Raw genomic sequence first — 20,359 nt, forward strand, 5'->3', positions numbered from 1 at the left:
GAAGGCAAAAGTTAAACAGAAAGGACAAAGACAACTTTAGCAAGTTGTGTGACCTTCCAATTCTATTCTAAATTCATTATGACTTTTAATCTCTACGGAGAGACAGGGCTGGAGATCAGAAACTCAACAGCAGTCTTCGGAGTCTATCAATTCTTATTGCTAGGCTGCCCTCTGGTGGCCAGTCCTAGAATTTTATAGAATGCACTTAATTAAAAGCTCTGCCGAAGATGGGACATTGAGAAATCCAGGAGAAGGAAGAATTTGGGGGTTTTTTTCCATTTGTTTGGTTTTGAATAACTGTTACTGTGACCTCGCAGCTTGAGGACACTGAAGGAGAAGTGAGATGTCAGGAGGGATCTAATGGTGACTTTGCTTACCAGAATTAGGAGGTAACTCCATGCACTGGACAGACATTATTTATAAAAAGAAGAACAGGAGTACTTGAGGCACCTTAGAGACTAAAATTTATTAGTGCATAAGCTTTCATGAGCTACAAAAAGCTTAGGCTCTAATACATTTGTTAGTCTCTAAGGTGCCACAAGTCCTCCTGTTCCTTTTGAGGATATAGATGAACACGGCTGCTACTCTGAAACCAGCCATTATTTAGTATTTGTACTATTATTTTTTTATTTGTGGCCCAGGACTCCACAGTGGTAGGTGCTCCAGGATCACCTAGAGGCCTCAACCAGGTCATAGCTCCATTGTACCTGGCACTGTACAAACATATAGTAAATGACAACCCCTGCCCCAAAGAGCCTACACTCTAAGGAAAGAATGGAATCAAAAAAGGCCTGGAGACAGGAGCTGGAGAAGGAAAAAATGGAGTGCAAAACTGGCATCACTGTGGATGCAGTGAGGTCTGGGATGTAGGTGAGAGTAGAACTAAACTGTGAATGAGGGAAGTCAGGAGAATATTTGGGAATAAAAAATAAGGAATTTGGTTTCAGCCACCTCTTAGTCAGCAGCCTCAGTTTGCAATCCCAGAATTGGGTGGTGGTGTGAAAAACACTGTGGTGACACAAAGAATACCAACTTCCAGAGAGGAAGGAATAGAAGGTACAGATGGACCCTGAAGAAACCAGAATCCAGGCATTCGATTGCTCTTAATGCCTTCTCCTAAGAAAAGGGGGTGCTGGTGGCCAATTTTTTGAAGGCATTTTCATCAGGAGGGTTTCTCAGGTTCAAATCAGTCAGAGCAGGGACCTTCAAGCTATTGGCAATTCTGGAGATGGTCGTCACATGCTCTCTCTCTCGTTTTTTCATGAAAGGTCTCCGTTTCATTTCAACACAGAACAAAAACAAATGTCAAAACCTCACATTTTTTTTTTTGCAAAATGCAATTCTTGTTTTCTGGCCAGTCCCAGTGCTCTGTGGCTCCAGGACAAAGGGGGAGGGATTGGGTGCACAGACAACAACCCTTCTATTTCCTTTTTTGCATTAACTTCCTTTTCAAAATTGTACCTGATACGTTGGCAGACCTACAAGGCAACTGATGATAACCCCTCCACCCCCTCTGCTTCAGAGGCATTTTAGCAATCTGGTTATTAATCCAAACCAGACAAATCTCATTTGGGCTGCAAGTTCCACCTGCTAAAATCCAATTTATCGGACGCATGCAGTGGAAAATTATTTCCCCATGCTTGCTTCCCCCCCCCCCCCCCCCAGTCACTCTCACCTTCTTGTCAACTGTTGAAAATGGGCCATCCTGATGATCGCTACAAAAGGTTTTTTTCCTCCTGCTGATATTAGCTCACCTTAATTGATCACTCTCGTTATAGTGTGTATGGCAACACCCATTGTTTCATGTTCTCTGTGTATATAAATCTCCCCACTGTATTTTCCACTGCATACATCCAATGAAGTAGGTTTTAGCCCACGAAAGCTTATGCTCAAATAAATTTGTTAGTCTCTAAGGTGCCACAAGGACTCCTCGTTCTTTTTGCTGATACAGACTAACACGGCTACCACTCTGTAACACAATTCAGTAAACATCCACAGCTTCACAGGTTGCCTTTTGTTCAGCACGAGCACACCAAGGTTTACTTTGGCACAGGAATGATGTTAGGCCAGTCTGTGACTGGTTATCTGCTCCTATGTTTGAGGCCAATAGGGTTAGGACCAATCCATGATTTCAAGGACAGGAGGTAGGAGCTTCACTGGAAAAGGCCTATGACTTTGGAATGTTTTCCTACTTAAAATATGCCCAAGCCCATAAGTGGCATCTTCTTAGGTGAGGCTAAAGATGTGCCAGTTTCCGTCCTAGTCTGGGTTGTGGGGGATTTATTGGGTTATTTTGGTTAGTGTTCTTTTGCCGCACTGTTTTATTTGGTGATGAAAGCTGGTTACGCTTTGAAATTTTCTGCCTCTTCTTTACCTTTCTGCGCAGCAATCAGATACTGCTGGCACTTGCATTTTAACGACAAATATATTTTCCCCAGCTCCACCACACTGCGGATATCAACATGGCATTACTCAATACAGCAACACCCATTCTGTTGGCATTGCAGGGCCCTGTAATTAAACCTGGCACAATAACCACCCAGCCCGGTTTGGTGAAAAGAGACGTCAGTCACATTAAAGGACTGCACTCAAGTGCTATTTGCAACTAACGCCTGGGACAGCAGGCAAATAATCACAAGTGCCCAAGTAAGCTTACCTGCAGCAGCCAGGTGGGCAGTGACCTCATCAGCAGCAGTAGAGTTGAGAATATCAGAGTCATCATAGGAGGTATCCTCAGGAGAAGACGGTGAATCTTCATCTGCGCTCAACATGCTGTGTTCTGTGTATGTGGCCACATGGACCTGCTGCACCTGCTGAGCCACGGCATGGGCCTCAATGGTGTCCATGTGTTCTGTTTTGGTCACCCCGTGTCCTTCCATTAATAGCTACTGTTAAGGGAGACAAGAAATGACAGGACAAACATTACTAAACTGACGCATTGTAATAAAATGGGGTTGACCATCTCTCCTGCCACACTCAGATCACTCCACTGACCGAGAATGGGACAGAAATTATCTTACCCAATGGAAGTTGCCCTTTGGGCGACAATTGATGGCTGCACCGGGAGGCAGAGAAGGAACTGGAAATTTAAAACAAGAGGTATAAAAAACCTTGCTTCCAAACATTGAGGGGATAATCTTTGTTGAGGGAGAAGTCCTCCAGGATCCAATTACCCTTGGTAAAGTGACAGCCCCACCCTCCCGCACACACACTTCGAGATGTTTGACCAAAGACACAAACGGCTGCCACTACACTATGTAGAGGTTATTATTAAATTGAGTTTTCTGTGTAGAGAGTCTAGTCATCAGGTCAGAATCATTATGGCCAAACACAAAGGTTTCATGAAGTACCCTTGTCTGACATGACTAGCAGTAAACCACCGAATAAAAGAATAAATATGTAGCACTTATATAATGTTGTACATTCTCAAAGAACTTTACAACCATTAACTCATCAACCCTCACACAGTCCCTGAAAAAGCTTGGGGGGGAAGACAGGAGCAAAGAAATGGCCATTTGCAGGTACATATGCAAGCCACATGTTGTGCGTGAATTGTTATATACTGACATTCAGATTCCTGTCCCTGATCTGTTATCACTGAAAGATTTCATGGAAGAAATTAGTTTTAAAAGGAGAGATGTGAATGAAGAGAGGGCGGTTAACTAGGACACAATATGTGGAAGATCACTGCAGGCACAAGAGACACAAAGGAAGAAATCAGGAAGATGAAAGTGCAAGGCAAGAAACAGATGCACCTGTTAGGGAGGAGGTTTGCATGAAGTGAGGGGTAAGGTGGGAGGAAGAAAGGGGAGCAAGAATGCATGTGGGGTGAAGCGGAAAGGACCAGAAGCCTGCATTCGATTCAGAAGGAGAGGGGAAGCCCAAAGCGATCTTTAAGAAAGGGCATGACGCAGTCAAAGCTATGGGAGAAACACATTTTTTGTAGCAGCATTTTGAGCAGACAGAGACAAGAAAAGAGGAAGTTGCAGTAGTCCAAGCAGGACATAATCAAAGCTCAGATAAGGGATTTAGCAGTCAGGATGGAAAGGAAAAGATTGAATTGAAAGAGACTGTAAATGAAGAGTTGTCTGGATTTACAACAGCCTGGACGTTGTCAGGCATAGGAGAAAGATGTCATTCAGTTTCCGCCACGTGGTATTTAAGTTGGTGTCAGAACACCCAGGACAAGATGTAAGGCGGCAGGAGAGGTAGATTTGGAAGTAACCAACTATGGTGTGAACAGAGAAGAGGTTTCAAGGCCTTGCTGAGACTGGGATTTAAGCTCTGATGTTAGCACACGTTAACACACACATGCTACTATGACACTGTATGCCTCGGGCAGTCTGCACTGGAAAGTGTCATAGCTACCATCACACCTTCACAATACTACTTCAGGCAAGGTCTTAGACGGTAATTGGTGACCCTCAGAAGAGGTGAAATGAAGAGGATGGAACCAGAGGACAGCAGATTCAGGACGGCATTTGAGAAGAGGACGTCGAAGGAGTGGGAATAGGCTCAAGGAGCTTGGAGGTGAAGGGAGGAGCAAGAGATACGGTCGTAGAAAGGCCAACGGGGTCAAGAGAGAGGACACAGTGCCCACATTTAAACCCCTTAAGGATTTTAGTCACAAGCTGGTTTCTAAAGCCCACAGGTGGCAGCATTTCCTTTGCTCTGTCATGCAGGCACAAGTGACGTTTAAATGAGTTCTACCAACGCCAAAGACAAAGGACACCGAACGTGTTCTATTGTCAAAAGACAATATTCGCCAAAGACAAAGGACACCAAACGTGTTCCATTCCAAAGGACACCAAACGTGGGATACAAGCCCTTAAAAGTAGTCATGTAGAACTGAAAGTCTATTCTAAAATCTCTTTCCACATTTTTGACTGTCTGATAGTAACTGTTTCTTCAGGAAACATACAATGCATCTCAAGTGCAGGAGACAATTCCTCTGATAGGTTTTTTGCTTTTAAATTATTAAAAAGGAAAAATAATTTAGAGGAACCTATGTGAATCCCAAAGACTTCCATCCCTTGCTTACTACTATAGCAAGTCACAAAGGGTGGATAAGAGAATGCCCCCTATACTGATATTGAAGGCTATATAAATGGATTGTCTGGAGTTCCGTGTTTTGAGGTATGACATTACTTGCATAACAGGCAGGACCAGGAAATTGACAGTTTGTAATGCTCTACATACAGAGTTTGCTGAAGCAATGGCCAAAGGAAAGTAGGAAGAAGGTTGCTAGTGTGGGAGAGTGATACTGAACACAGAGAAGAACCAGTGACTTCCCATAACCTCAGCTGTACATAAGGTGTTTGGAATTTCATAAGGGATCTGGTTAGACCATATGTACATATCCTGGTGTCAGGCCCAGTTGAGGTAACCATGAACGCAATGTTGCCCCCAGGAGTTGCAAGGATATCAGACAGACCAACCTCTCCTGCCTAGTAAATTGGTAAATCTAATCAGTGATTTCCTGACATTTGGGCAGCCCCACACGCTCTTAAAAAGAGTCATTATTTCTATCATCCTGATAGGAGAGCCTTGGACCCAGTCAGAAGCCATGAAGGCATATCTCAGATCACCATTTTAGGTGAGGGAGTGATACCTTATTTATAAGGTTCAGATTTTGTCACGGTTATTTTTAGTAAAAGTCACGGGCAGGTCACGATCAATAAAAAAAATTCACAAAAAGAATACAGACTAACACGGCTGCTACTCTGAAAAATTCACAGAAACCCATGACCCGCCTGTGACCTTTACTAAAGAGAACAGGGAGTGGGGGTGATGACAAGCCAAAGTGGGGTGGGATGAGAGCCCAAGCCCCAGTGCAAGAGGGTGGAGGGGGTCCACCACCTGTCGACTGAGGCAGCTGACAACTCCGGCACCTCAGGTTGCAGAGCCCTTGACGGCTGACAGCCCCACAACTGAAGCAGAAAATGTCATGGAGGTCTCTGAAAGCCACGGAATCCATGATTCCGTGACATAATCTTATCCTTACTTATTTACTAGTACAAAAGAAAGGAAGAGGTCTCCAGACGCTGCCAGAAGGGCCTAAACTCCACAAGCTATTTAGGGCCATTTTTCTTTCCATGCATGTTCATGGCAGGTTTCTCCCACATCACTTTTTACTATGTACTTTTCTGAAGTGATTACACAACCCTTGCTAGGAACCAGTCTACTATACTACCGGGTCCACATGCACCACCAACTTTATAAAAAGGTGGGAAGGCTCCATCAGCTCTTTGTGATGTACTTTGAGCTCATGGGGGAGAAGCAGCAGGAAAGTGCCAAGTATTATTAGGGCATGGATTTTAATTAATCAGATGGTGACAGTGCAGTAATACACAGGGAAGTTTCTAAAGGCAGGGTGATACTGATTTATATCACAGCTGGTCAGCGAGTCAGATAGTCTAAAAACAGAGACCCTATTTCTGGAGTGGGGTGGGAAAAAGGGTTTGGTCACTGTGGTATCCAAGTGCTTGAGCTGATCGCACAGCTCACATGCACGTTTGTGTCACTTGCCTAGTGTGCAGGAGGCAGGGAGCATGGTCTAGTGGTTAGCACAGAGAAATGGGAACCAGGACTTTTGAGTTTCACATCTGACTTTGCCTTCACCAGAACACAATAGAAGTTTGTTACGTCACTTAATGTGCAACTGGAAGTAGCTCAGACACTAGGGTGATGACAGCAGTATAACCACCTATATGGAATAGAAATCCTTTAACCATCTGATATCAGGCACTCCATCTCTACTTGGGAAAAACCCCATCACTCATGCACTCAGGGAAGATTTACTATGTGAGAAGCATTTTGAGATCTTTGTCTGAAAGCTGCCAAATAGTATGGGAAATGAGAAAGATTCAGCTGAGACCACAAATATATGTATCTAAGGCGATGTCTACACTGCAGGGACTATAGCACCATAGCTATGTGGCATAACCCACTATGTAGCACAGGCGGAGCTTACAGCAACAGGAAGGGCTCTTCCATCGCTGTAGGACCACCAGCTCTCTGAGCAACAGTAGCTACATCTGCATCTATACCAGAGATTTTTCACAGCCCTGAGCGACATAACTAAGTTGACCTAACTTGTAAGTGTAGATCAGGCCAAAGTTGCAGTTTCTAGCTAAATATACTCTAGAGGAGCTCCATCTGACATGATAGCAAAACGGCGACCATAGGACCCACTCCATCAGGCTATAGAGATTTATACCTATTACTAAGTCACCTTCAAAATCACTGTCCTATCCGTAATAATCAAAGACCAGTAGAGCAAGATGATGCTACTTCCCAACTCTGTTTACGAGGCAGATTGTTAAATCAGAGCCATCCAGAAATAGCAGCAATTCAAACACCTCCAAAAAAAAACAAAAACAAAAACAAACCAGCAAGATGTTGAGAGGACACGGAAGTAAATTGAAAACATCAGCCAGATCTTCAGATGGAGGAACCTATTTGTCAATGTCCTACTGAAACAAGGAAGGGAAAATTAGGAGAAGTAGAACTGGGCAAAAAATTTTGCCCGGAAAAAAATTTTTTTGAAGAAAGATGCAGATTTGGGTTGATCAAAACTTTTCATGAAATTGGTACAGATTTGGGTGAATTGTTTCAGTCCAAAAAACAAATCAAAAACCCTAAAAAACTGAAAAGGTATAAAACATTTTATTTCAATATTTTCCAAAGAGAAATATTTAGAATTTGACTCAAAGAGACTGTTCTAAAATTACCTTTAGTTTTATTTTAAAAATTAAAAGAAAATAAAGCTCAATATCAAAGGAAATATTTGGTTTGAAGTGAAACAAAATGTTTCATTCGATCCAACATGATTTTTTTTTTTGAATTTTCAGAATTACCAGTTAACCAAAAAACAACTTATTTACATAGTTCTACTTTAAAATAGGCTTGATGGACCGGCCTTTTCCTGTTCAGTTACTCTGCCTCTTTCAGAGGTATGCAGTGGCCTTATTTTATGAAGCAATGCAACATTAAATGTTCTCTTCAGTTTAAAAAAGTTTATTGACTTAGAGTTGATGTTAGAGCAGGGATGACCAAAGCAGGACTTTGCAGATCAAAACAGCTCAGCGTCACCCTTTAGCATAGTGACATCGCCTCTGGAGACTAGTCGTTACTGTATGCAATGACAGGTTTCAGAGTAACAGCCGTGTTAGTCTGTATTCGCAAAAAGAAAAGGAGTACTTGTGGCACCTTAGAGACTAACCAATTTATTTGAGCATAAGCTTTCGTGAGAGTGATCACTTTAGATAAGCTATTACCAGCAGGAGAGTGGGATGGGAGGAGGTATTTTTTCATGCTTTGTGTGTATATAATAAGATCTTCTACACTTTCCACAGTATGCATCCAATGAAGTGAGCTGTAGCTCACGAAAGCTTATGCTCAAATAAATTGGTTAGTCTCTAAGGTGCCACAAGTACTCCTTTTCTGTATGCAATGAGCCATTTCATTCAGAATGAAGGCTGTTTGAATCACAAAGCAATATTGCACATTGGGAAAATGTAGTCTTCAGAGATTGCATGTTTAATATTAAAAGAGATGGGTGGCTGTAGTCAGCTTCACTTGATACAATTAGATATGATGCTCTGGCTCTTTTGGGGTAACGTTTGGACACTTTATTCAACTATGAAATTATAATCACTGCATTTTTTGAGACAGTAAATGAACTGTATAACAGACATTAGCATCCCTTAGGTAACCATGCAAAGTTACACAAATACATTTGATCTAGTTAATGGTAACGTTCATTCTACTTCAGCTTACAGTACACACTCATAGGCCTTTTCTACACAACACACACTTTGTCAGGGTAGCTATACTGGGTGAGCCCCTTGCAGTAGACCCTTCTTATGCTGACAAGGAAGAGTTTTTCTGGTGAGATAGTAACACTACTTCCCTGAATGATCTCAGCTATGCCGATAGCAGCACCCTTGAATTGGCACAGCTGTGTTTACAGTGGGGGTTTTGCAGGCAAAGCTATGTCGGTGAGGCAGTGTGGTATTTTCCCCCTGCACGCCTGACCAACTATGCCAACACAACACAACACGTAGTCTTCATCTGGTGTTTCTGAGACAGCCCCAAATAATAACTGGTCGTGTTAGCAGTGGAATTATTCATTATGAGAACTCTTTCACCTCCCCCCAATTCCTCCCAGATGAGCCCCACCTACATTTTGTAGCAGTTTATGGTTTCTTGCTCTCACTGACAGTCTATTCGATTTTTTATTCTTGATTTTTCTTGCCTTTTATTAAGTATGCATATACATATTTCATATGAGAAACTACTATTCTTTCCAGCTAATAAAGCAGAGTTCACGACTTGCGTATGAATGACACTGATACTGATCTCCTTTGCAAAGTGCTTTGAGATCTACTGATGAAAAGTGCCATAACAGAGCTGGACATTATTATGATGTTATTTAGGTGGCAGAGCTCTTTAAACCCTATAACAGTGGATTCCAGAACAATGTGCTTTTCATTTTTTTTTTTTTTAGGCAAATTCATTCAAGCCAGACAGACAAATTCTAATAAACTGACTACTAAGGTCATTTGTAGCCTAAGTGAACAGTTTTAAAGAAAATTAACTTTATTTCACGCAGTTGCTGCTCCCCCCCCCCCCTTTTTTCTTCTTCTTCAGGGAGGGAGGATATGTTTGTGTTTGGTTTTGTTATTTAATTTCTTCCCCCAACATCTACAGCACCTTCTAATCCCCCAGGTTTTCCCATTTCCCAGCTCTTGGAAATCTTCCACCCCCAACCCAGCAATTGTGAAGATCATGAACACTATATTTGCATCTTTCAAACCTATTGTGTTATTCTTGTGGAGGGTCCCTTCAGATGAAACCAGTCCTAGTGGAAAATCACATTAGACAGACGTTTCTGCTGGCAACCATCAAACAGCGGTCAGCAAGTTTGTTTCTGTCTCTGCAGTTAAGCAGTTATCTATTTTGCATCCAGGAAGGCCATGTCTACACTACCCCAATGTCAGCAAAATTTATGTCGCTCAGGGATGTGAAAAAACACACCCCTGAGCAACATAAGTTTTGCAGGAATAAGCACTCATGTGCACAGCACTACGTCGGCGGGACACGTTCTGCCGACATAGCTCCCGCCGCTCATTTAGGTGATTTTATGTTGACAGGAGAGCTCTCTCCCATTGGCATAGAGAGGCTACACGAGTGATCTTACAGCGGCACGGCCGTATCAGTACAGCTGTGTCACTGTACGATCGCTTGTGTAGACATGACCTATCACTATGATGCCAATGAAGACATTTCCTGATTGTTGTAGCTCAGTCCAAAAGTATTTGACGAAGTATTTTGACATCAAGGCAATTTTTGACCCACCCAAAAAAAAAAAAAAAAAAGCAGCCCCTCTCTACACCCTGTGCAGCTGTTTAATATCTTTTTAAATCAGGGGGTTCTTTGATGTAAATTCAACTGCAATCAAACAGAACTAGAAGAATAACAAGCCTACAGGAGGACAAAACCAAACTACTAACTAATCTGAAAAACTCATAAAAGAGTTGAGGCTGCAAGCAAGGAGGAGGAAACTGATCCTCTTAAGCATGAAGTCTACAGGATGTTGAGCAAACAACCACACGGATTAAACAGAGGCATTGCCTACCACATGAAAGTTTTTGGTATAATTGAAGGAGTGAATGTGAACGGATATAACTGGCATAAGCCCTTGTGTGGATGCTCTATGAGAGAGACTTTTTTCAGCTTAGCTTATATCACTTGGGAAGGGGTTTATGCTCGTACTGCAACAAGTGTCAAAACCGGGGGAGGGGAGTGGGGCATAGACCTACATAGCTATACCTGTATAACTGGCTTTCCCAGATAGACAAGTCCTGAGAATATTTCAACCTCACCTCCTTACCACTGAACTATTACTACTTCAGCTGCTGTAGGAAGTGTGTGAGGTCGGGATACTGAAAGGGGAGGTATGCAAGAAAGGATTTCAGCCTTAAGACATGGACCACAATATGAAGTTTGAGAAGCAAGATAGTTATGGTTGACATTTAAATTGCCATTATGTTTCAGAGTTAAACACTCCATGAAAGGTAACTGGGCAGGTTATTGTTCTAGTCTGTGGATGCAGCATGGCATCGGGCCAAATTCCGAATGTTTTCTTCAGCTTTATAATTAGAGGCTAGAAACTACTCTGTAAGTATTAAAACGCTTAAATTTTCAAAAAACACTGGAAATACAGAAAAATGCACAGGAAGACACCACTTGCCTAGAAATATCACACAGATTTCCAAAGCCCCACCAGTAACTAAAATCAGAAAGCCCCAAAAGATTTTGGGGTTTGAAACATTTGTTATAACTAGGGGTCGATTAATCGCAGTTAACTAAAAAAATTAACTGTGATTAATCGCACCGTTAAACAATAGAATGCCAACTGAAATTTATTAAATTTTTTTGGATGTTTTTCTACATTTTCAAATATACTGATTTCAATTACAACACAGAATACAAAGTGTACACTGCTCACTTTATATTATTTTTTATTACAAATATTTGCACTGTAAAAATTATAAACAAAAGAAACAGTATTTTTCAATTCACTTTATACAATACTGTAGAGCAATCTCTTTATCGTGAACGTGCAACTTAAAAATGTAGATTTTTTTGGGTACATAACTGTACTCAAAAACAAAACAATGCAAAACTTTAGAGCCTACAAGTCCACTCAGTCCTACTTCTTGTTTAGCCAATTGCTAAGACAAACAAGTTTGTTTACATTTACAGGAAATAATGTTGTCCACTTCTTATTTACAATGTCACCAGAAAGTGAGAACAAGCATTTGCATGGGACTTTGGTAGCCGGCACTTCAAGGTATCTACATGCCAGATATGTTAAACATTTGTATGCATCTTCATGCTTCAGCCACCATTCCAGAGGACATACTTCCATGCTGATGATGCTCATTAAAAAAATAATGCGTTAATTAAATTTATCACTGAACTCCTTGGGGGAGAATTGTATGTCTCCTGTTCCATTTTACCAGCATTCTGCCATATATTTCATGTTATAGCAGTCTCAGATGATGACTCAGCACACTGTTCATTTTAAGAACACTTTCACTGCAGATTTGACAAAACGCTAAGAAGGTACCAATGTGAGATTGTTAAAGATAGCTACAGCACTTGACCCAAGATTTAAGAATCTGAAGTGCCTTCCAAAAATCTGAGGGATGAGTTGTGGTACATGCTTTCAGAAGTCTTAAAAGAGCAACACTCTGATGCGGAAACTACAAAACCCAAACCACCAAAAAAGAAAATCAACCTTCTGCTGGTGGCATTTGACTCAGATGATGAAAAAGAACATTTGTCAGTCTGCACTGCTTTGGACTGTTATTTGGACTGTTATCGAGCAGAAACCATCATCAGCATGGACGCATGTCCTCTGGACTAGTGGTTGAAGCATAAAGGGACATATGAATCTTTAGCGCATCTGGCATGTAAATATCTTGCGACACCAGCTACAACAGTGCCATGAGAACACCTGCTCTCACTTTCAGGTGACATTGTGAACAAAAAGTGGGCAGCATTATCTCCTGCAAATGTAAACAAACTTGTGTGTCTGAGCAATTAGCTGAACAGGACTAAGTGGACTTGTAGGCTCTAAAGTTTTCCATTTTATTTCTGAATGCAGGTTTTTTGGAACATAATTCTACATTTGTAAGTTCAACTTTCATGTCAAAGAGATTGCATTACAGTACCTGTATGAGGTGAATTGAAAAATACAATTTATTTTGGTTTTTTACAGTTCAAATATTTGTAATAAAAATAAATACAAAGTGAGCACTGTACATTTTGTATTCTGTGTTATAATTGAAATCAATATATTTGAAAATGTGGAAAACATCCAAAATATTTAAATAAATGGTATTCTATTATTAAACAGTGTGATTAATTGTGAGTAATCGCTTGACAGCCGTAGTTATAACATGCAAAGATGCTACAGACCCTGTAATATAGACGGGCCTTAGAGACATATACTTGTGGTCTCAACTAAATTTTTCTTATTTCCCATACTATTTGGCAGCTTTTAGCCAAGGACCTCAAAATGCTTCTCACATGGTAAATCTTCCCCGAGAGCATGAATGGTGGGGTTATTCCCATATACAGGTGGAATGCCTGACATCAAATGGTTAAACGATTTCTATTTCATATAGGTTATTAAGCTGAAAATTGATTAGAAACCATTCTCTAATTGAGCCAAAATGTGGCGCTTGATCCAGGAGTTGAGTGTGGAAAAACTAGCCAGCAGCAAGGGTTGCAGGAGAACTGTTCTCTACAGCTTTCATTACAAAAAAGTCTCTATTATGCGGGCTAAGAAAACCTCCAAAAATGGGAATGTAATGGAGCAATGTCTGTCTGAATTTGCAGAGAGCTTGAAGCAATAGTTCTCAAACGTGAACTGTTCCTGTCACTTCAGTGGGTGCTAACTCAAATGCCAGTGGTGACATTTAAAATGTCCACATTGTTAACTATTTCACTGTTCATCAAAATATATCAAAGGAGCCTTGGCTTGCCCAATGTTAAAAAAAAACATGCTAGCCTGCTGTAATTGACCTTAACACCACACATTTTTTTGCCCATCAAGAGAATTATTAGAGATGAACACTTTAAATCAATGTACTTTCCATCATTTAAATTTACTTGAGGAATTTCACTCAGCCTGGTTCAAAAAAAATTTTTTTTTTAAATAAATGCTAACTTTTTTGTCTACCCCTTTGGAAGATTCCTGTAATTAATGATTGTTTTATGAATGAAAACTGAATTTGAATATAGAAAAAGGCTTGAGAGATAATTTAGACAATTCATGCTGAACCCCACTATGTCTGCGTGCACACACCCTCAGAGCACACTCCTGACACATCTGCTCCATATCTCTCTAAAGAAAACAGACACTGGATAGAGACAGAAGCCTGGGGAACACAGGTGTACACTCTGATTTTGAAGTGGTAGGCAGAAATGAGCAATGAAGAGTGATAAAATACAGCAGTGCAGGCTTTGCTCTCTGTCCCTGCCAAAATACTCAATAAAAATCCTCTTTTACTGTTGAGTTACATAACCAGACCCTCATTTTTAATTATAACAGACTTTAACATTTTAGAAAAATATTCAAAGGGACGAAATATGCCTTTGAATGGTTCATCATATAACACGTATGCCAAGAAGCTATCATGATATTATCTTTTTTTAAAAAAAAAAAAAAATCTTGTTTTCTAGAAACCAGCACTGCTTCACCATCAGATCAGTGCACAACATTTTCTTCCCACATAAGCAGAGGTAGGAGATTTATATTTTACAAAAATGAGACAGAAGGAAGCTTTTGCATTCAGAACCAAGGCTGAGTCACAAATATGGTAAAAACACAATAGTTAAGGGAAGAGTTCACTAGCTTGTGGTGGTCTCCAGTGTTTTCCATAAGTTATTTAATAATTTTTTGTGAGGCATGTAATAATCCTAAAAAAAGATCAAACCAATAAGTCATTGGTAGCCACTGTTGAGGTGGGAAGCCATTTGTAATTCAGATTGTTCAATTAGCCCGGCCCTTTCCCAAACAAAATAATTGGGCGAAGTGAAAGAATCATCCAGTCAGAGGCAAGCGAGTGATGTTCAACAGGACTCACATGGTATGTATGAGATAGGCAGGGACTCCATGAACATGAGTGGCAGCATTTGGTGGCCAAACTGCAACATCCTGTGAAAGACGTTCATTTCTACCATCCTTTAAAACGGAATACTAGGCTTTACAAATTATATTGAGTGGAGAGAAAGAGGGCTAACAATTGTCAGCACCCTTTCAAGATCTGCCTTAAGCAAGTGTAATACCAATGATTAGTTGGCAATTCACAAGCCATCTTGGACTCCATTCCTCTTCCTCCAAACCCACTTAAGACAGAGTCAGCTACCTAACCAATATCTTCCCCTCCCAGCAATGAGAACAGAGGGCAAGAAAACTTAATACCCAACTCACTATCCTACTTTTTACTTAGATACAAGATGATTTAATGTCTGGATATTGAAGATAGACAAAAACAGATTGGAAATAAGGCGTAAATTCTTAACAGTGAGAGTAATTAACCACTGGAACAATTTACTGGGGGGTGGTGGGGGTGGATTCTCCATCACTACAATTTTTAAAACAAGACCGGATGTTTTTCTAAAAAACTCTGATCTAGGAATTATTTTGGGAAAGTTCTCTGGCCTGTGTTACACAGGAGATCAGACCAGATGATTACAATGGTCCCATCTGACCTGGGGATCTATGAATTGCAGGACCAACTCCATTCAGAGCCCTGAAAATTAAGTGACCTTAAATTTAGCCCTATAATGTCCGATGGGAAGCCACTATAAAGAGCAAAGCACTGGCTGACACACTCTCAGCAGCTAGTGCTACTGAAGAGGCACAAGGCTGCATTCTGCACTAATTGAAGCTTTAAAAAAAAAAAGTAAGTGTTGGGGTGCCATAGCGAGTACATTGCAATATTCTAGCCTGGAGTTTACAAAGCCAAGGATCTCTGTGACACACCCCATGTTTGCTTAATAAGATGTGACACAGACTTCTGGTTAGTTGACTATGACATTTTTGGTGGCTGCCACTGAGAGTCCTGCAGGCTACAAACCAATTTGACACTCTTTGTGAAGACCCCTTCAGTACAGATCCTATAATATACAATCTAATCACATGAAACAAGACAGGACCCTGAGGAAGGTAACATTAGGCAAACAGGTTTCAGAGTAACAGCCGTGTTAGTTTGTATTCGCAAAAAGAAAAGGAGTACTGCAATTTATTTGAGCATAAGCTTTCGTGAGCTACAGCTCACTTCATCTGATGAATTGGATGATTCATTGGTTAGCCTCTAAGGTGCCACAAGTACTCCTTTTCTATTAGGCAAACAGGGGCAGGGGAGGAAGGAACAGACAAACCAACACTGTGGTGGTTTGACTGACACAGTACGTGCATCATGTTCCCTTTTAAAAATTAAGTTAATGTAGTGGACTAGCATAGGAGAGTGGGCCACTTTTACATGTTTCCTCTCATAACCCTGTTGGCAGAATTCTTACTTTGCTTAAAGAGAATAGTAATGTTGCTGTCCCCTCCCAAATCCCTTATCTATTTGTTCCCTGTGTTATTAGTAAGTAGATAATTGGCAATGATAATTTTGACTTCACACAGAAGTTCAGTGTAGAGTTAATTGGTTGAATCTTCTGGCACTAAGCACACATTCCTGGCAGCAGAATGCCTGCAACAGATTCCATTTTTTATTCAGCTTTTTCACGCTTCTTGTAGTTTTGACTTCAACTGCCCAAGTATGGAATCTGTTTTCATTGAGCTTTTCTACCAAATAGGGAATACCTCCTCTGTTTCTTATCCTGTTTGTAACGTCAACATCATCTGGAGTTTAATATCCCCTCCATGCGTTCAACCCCGCACAGTAAACAGTCATGTTTGCTTTGCATTAGGCACTGAATATCACACTGGCGTTTTGTTCACACATGCTGTTGTGGTAAGCTAACCAAGGGGATTTTTGTAGAACAGTCCTGTGGGCAGCAGACATCTGACCTGGCTGTTGGAGAGCAGGCTGCAGTGTTTCAGCTGTACCCATCAACAGTTGACCGCTAAATTACTTTTTGTGGCTTTCCAATGGCTTTAATTACAGATCAGCCTCTTACAACAAAACTGGTTTCTGAAACAAGTCTCAGTGTATTTGCAATTTAATGTTACTCCTTCTTTAGCGACTGTCACAGGGCTTGGTCGCTACAGGCTGCTGCTTCTTCAATATCTTTGTGAAGCTACTGGAGAAAACCGTGAGAAAATATGAAGTATGCCATCAATATGCCAAAGATGCTCAGCTCTACATCAGCCTCTCGTAAGGCCCTGGCAAAACCACGAATGAACTTTCTAACATCTCATGAATGAAAGCCATGTAGCTTATGATTTAGCAGATCAGACTGATATAGTGCTTCCCCATTCTTTGAAGAACTCACAAAAAGAATGCAGCTGCCCTCACCGGAGGGTACTTGCCTACCTTTCAGAGAAGCTCTCAGTATCAGCATTCTAGCTATATCCTCCTCTACTCTCAAATAGCAATAGTAGCGAGAAACACCTTTCGCCTTGGACAGGCCATGAGACTGTGTTGGTCTGAATCAGTGCAATGGTCAGCTATCTTTGTTACATGAAAGCTACACTAGAGCACCATGCTCTACCTACTGCTAGTCTTAAAGGTCGCTTGGAAGTTTCAGGTGGTGCAAAAGGCAGCTGCCTACCTTTTAGGTACGTTCTACTGATGGGAGTATATTACAACTGAACTCTAGATTCCACACTGGCTGTCAATTCATGTCCAGAGGAAATCTGATGAGCTGGGTTGGCATCTATGAAGCTGTACATGGTCTAGATCCGTGGTTCTCAGCCAGGGGCATGCGTAGCCCTAGGGGTACACAGAGGAATTCCAGGGGGTACATGAACTCATCTATATATTTGCCTAGTTTTGCAACAGGATATATAAAAAGCACTAGCGAAGTCAGTACAAACTAAAATTTCATAGAATGACTTGTCTAAACTGCTCTATATACTATACACTGAAATACAAGTATGATATTTATATTCCAATTGATTTTATAATAATTATACGATAAAAATGAGGAAGTCAGCAATTTTTCAGTAATAGTGTGTTGTGACACTTTTGTATCTTTATGTCTGATTTTGTAAGCAAGCAGTTTTTAAGTGAGGTGAAACTTGGGGTACGCAAGTCAAATCAGACTCCTGAAAGGGTATAGTAGTCCAGAAAGGTTGAGAGCCACTGGTCTAGATCGCTTCCTTCCCTATGCTTCACTGTAACAACTGTACTTTTACACATGCTCTTGTTATGTGTTCAAAGAGTGACATTGGTGAGAGCAGAGAAAAGGGCGGTTTCTTTGGAGAGCACTCACCTCAATAATTCAATTCCGTCAGACACCATGAGTCCAAATTTGGCCATGTTTAGAGGAAGAATGGAAGACAAATATTGTTCATGCTTCCCATCAAGTGCAAGTTTTGGAATCTTCTAACAGTAGGGCTCCTTGATGCCTTTATGGAGTCTGCCAATCATAATGGGTTGGCTGTTATGGAGGATCAAAAGGTATATACAGTTTCACATTCTGGGGAATATGTATTTGGCATCATTCTAACCTATGGAAAGTGTACCCAGAATCCAGGGCGATGATTCTCTTAATAAGGAAATAGTGCAATTAGTCAAGCTGGAGTTCTTTTTAAGTCTTCAGTATTGCTGAAATTTAATTAAAGACAAATCTAAAACCTAACACACAACTTGACTTTTCCATAAGGGCTTGTCTACATGGAGAAATTTATCAGCATAATTACAGCAGTATAAACTTCCCATACAGTTACTCTTATTCCAGAATTTATTCCAGTATAACTACAGCAGTATAATTATGCCTGTAAATTTCCCCATGTATCCAAACCCTAAGCAAATAGGTTCAAGAAGGGACAAAATTCCAAAGAATGCAATCTTTCTCCTTAAAATTTTCCATCAAAGTTCTGTGTAGCAGCACAAGTGCAGGGATCATATACATTTCACACTAAACAACGGGATCACAATCTTGAGAGGAAACCAATATGATTCTACACAAAATCATTAGATAAAGTCACCTGTAGATTACTGCTATCTATTGCTGGAACTTCAACTGAATTTTTAAACGCCAGCAATAGAAAACTTGGTCTTACATTTATTTCATAACCATGCAATTTGTGACCAATTATTTTGTAGTTTAGCCTCTCAGTTTTAACAAAAAAAAGTCTAGGCGGAAAGCTCATGTGCAAAACATGAATATATGACAACTTCTACTCTAACAGAATCTCTTCACACTTCAGTATGTACAGAGATGACCTCATTGTAGTGCTCCACATAGTCATGCCAGACTCCTCCTACCAGAATTCTGGTCTCAATCCTCTGTGGGTCAGCAGCGACTAGGAGCAGTACAATAGGAAGTAGGCTGAGCCCTTTGGAAAACACACACATTCATGGTTCCCTGTAGCAACAGAACAAATGGTTCTGACTGGCTCCAAGGGGAATCCCATCCAGTTGTCAGCCTTGACTAGAAGGAGGATGGTGTAAGAGCAAGAAAAATAGAGGGAGGAAGATTGCAGATGTGAAGAAGCTCCTTTTCCCAAACTTCAGACAATAATCTGTAGAGGTGTACTTCAAAACTTGACATTAAACTACACTGTAAAACCCTCCACCACAGGATGAAATTCCCATTCAATATTCATGCATTTCTTTCACAAAACTACAAGTTTCATGTTATACATTTATGGGCCAGTCCGCCATCAATATGCCTAGACCATTACACACACTGATGAGAGAACACACGTTAGCTTTAAGAACTTTTATAAACACACAGTCTGATGCATTAAGGTAAAACAAGCACTCTACTCACAGATGATGCTTTTTCTAGGAGAATACATAATTCTTTACTTTTTACATTTTTGAAAAAGAATCATGCATATATTCCAATACAAAATAATTTCACTCTCAACTATGTATCCTTCAGTGAGTCATTCTAACCATTTGAATCAAGTTAAGAGTCATTTCTAGTTTATATAATTTTAACTAAAACACGAAGTGGTCTTTAAAAAATTGCTAACCCAATAAACATCACTGCTGAGAGATCTGTTATTTACTGATTGCTGAGAGCACTCTTGGCACAGTAGAAAGGCACAGTCCTTTCCCCAACAGGATTAGTCTAAAAGACAGAGTGCAGCCACAGCCAGCTGAATTAAGGTGCAAATGTTCCTGTTTTTAATCCTTTTTTATATAGAGAAGATTAGCGATTATGCTGGACTACCACCAAAAGGCATAATGGAAGTGTGTTTTAAGAAGGGATTTGAATGAGAGGGTGGCAATTCAGCACACTGTGGCCTAAACCAACATTTAAAGGTGTGCAGTTAGCATGCATTACCTAAACGTCTACTGTATAGCAAGCACAGTCTTTAACATGTGCTAAACTGGTTGAATGAAAGTCTAGACTCCCCTCTATGCATTAACAAAACCATTTTAGCGCAAGTTAAAGGCAGTGTGCCCTATAGGCACTAGCTGAATGCACCCCTATATTCTCACCCTACACACTACAGTAATAATCTTTGTACAAAATATGCCTTGTGAAGTATCATTTAAAAACTAATAACTCCCTGGTCAATAATACCAGGATGAAACGTATGTAGCAACATTGTGTGTGAAGTTATGAAATCCCCCCCCACACCCTGGATTATGTCAAAGGACCATGTTCCAACTCATGTAGCCCTGATTAGGTAGAACTGGTC

General features: G+C 40.6%; 1 protein-coding gene across 8 annotated transcripts in view; it reads right to left on the minus strand.

Moving 5' to 3' along the window:
* NRF1 (nuclear respiratory factor 1) overlaps window positions 1-20,359 on the minus strand; it is a 106,383-nt gene that overhangs the window by 73,465 nt on the left and 12,559 nt on the right. For 6 of the 8 annotated variants that reach the window (XR_012156870.2, XM_073328932.1, XM_073328931.1 and 3 more), the window contains exon 2: window positions 2,657-2,888. Coding sequence is in view for 7 of the 8 variants with exons in the window: in XM_073328932.1 (XP_073185033.1) it covers window positions 2,657-2,879 (223 nt within the window). In the remaining variant the exon portion in view is untranslated. Of the gene's footprint in view, window positions 1-2,656; window positions 2,889-3,020; window positions 3,046-17,970; window positions 18,118-20,359 lie in introns of those variants that run through there. The other 2 variants (XM_073328928.1, XM_073328930.2) reach the window with 2 other exon arrangements.

The sequence above is a fragment of the Lepidochelys kempii genome, chromosome 1 (assembly GCF_965140285.1).
Source record: "Lepidochelys kempii isolate rLepKem1 chromosome 1, rLepKem1.hap1, whole genome shotgun sequence".
NCBI lineage: Eukaryota > Metazoa > Chordata > Testudines > Cheloniidae > Lepidochelys > Lepidochelys kempii.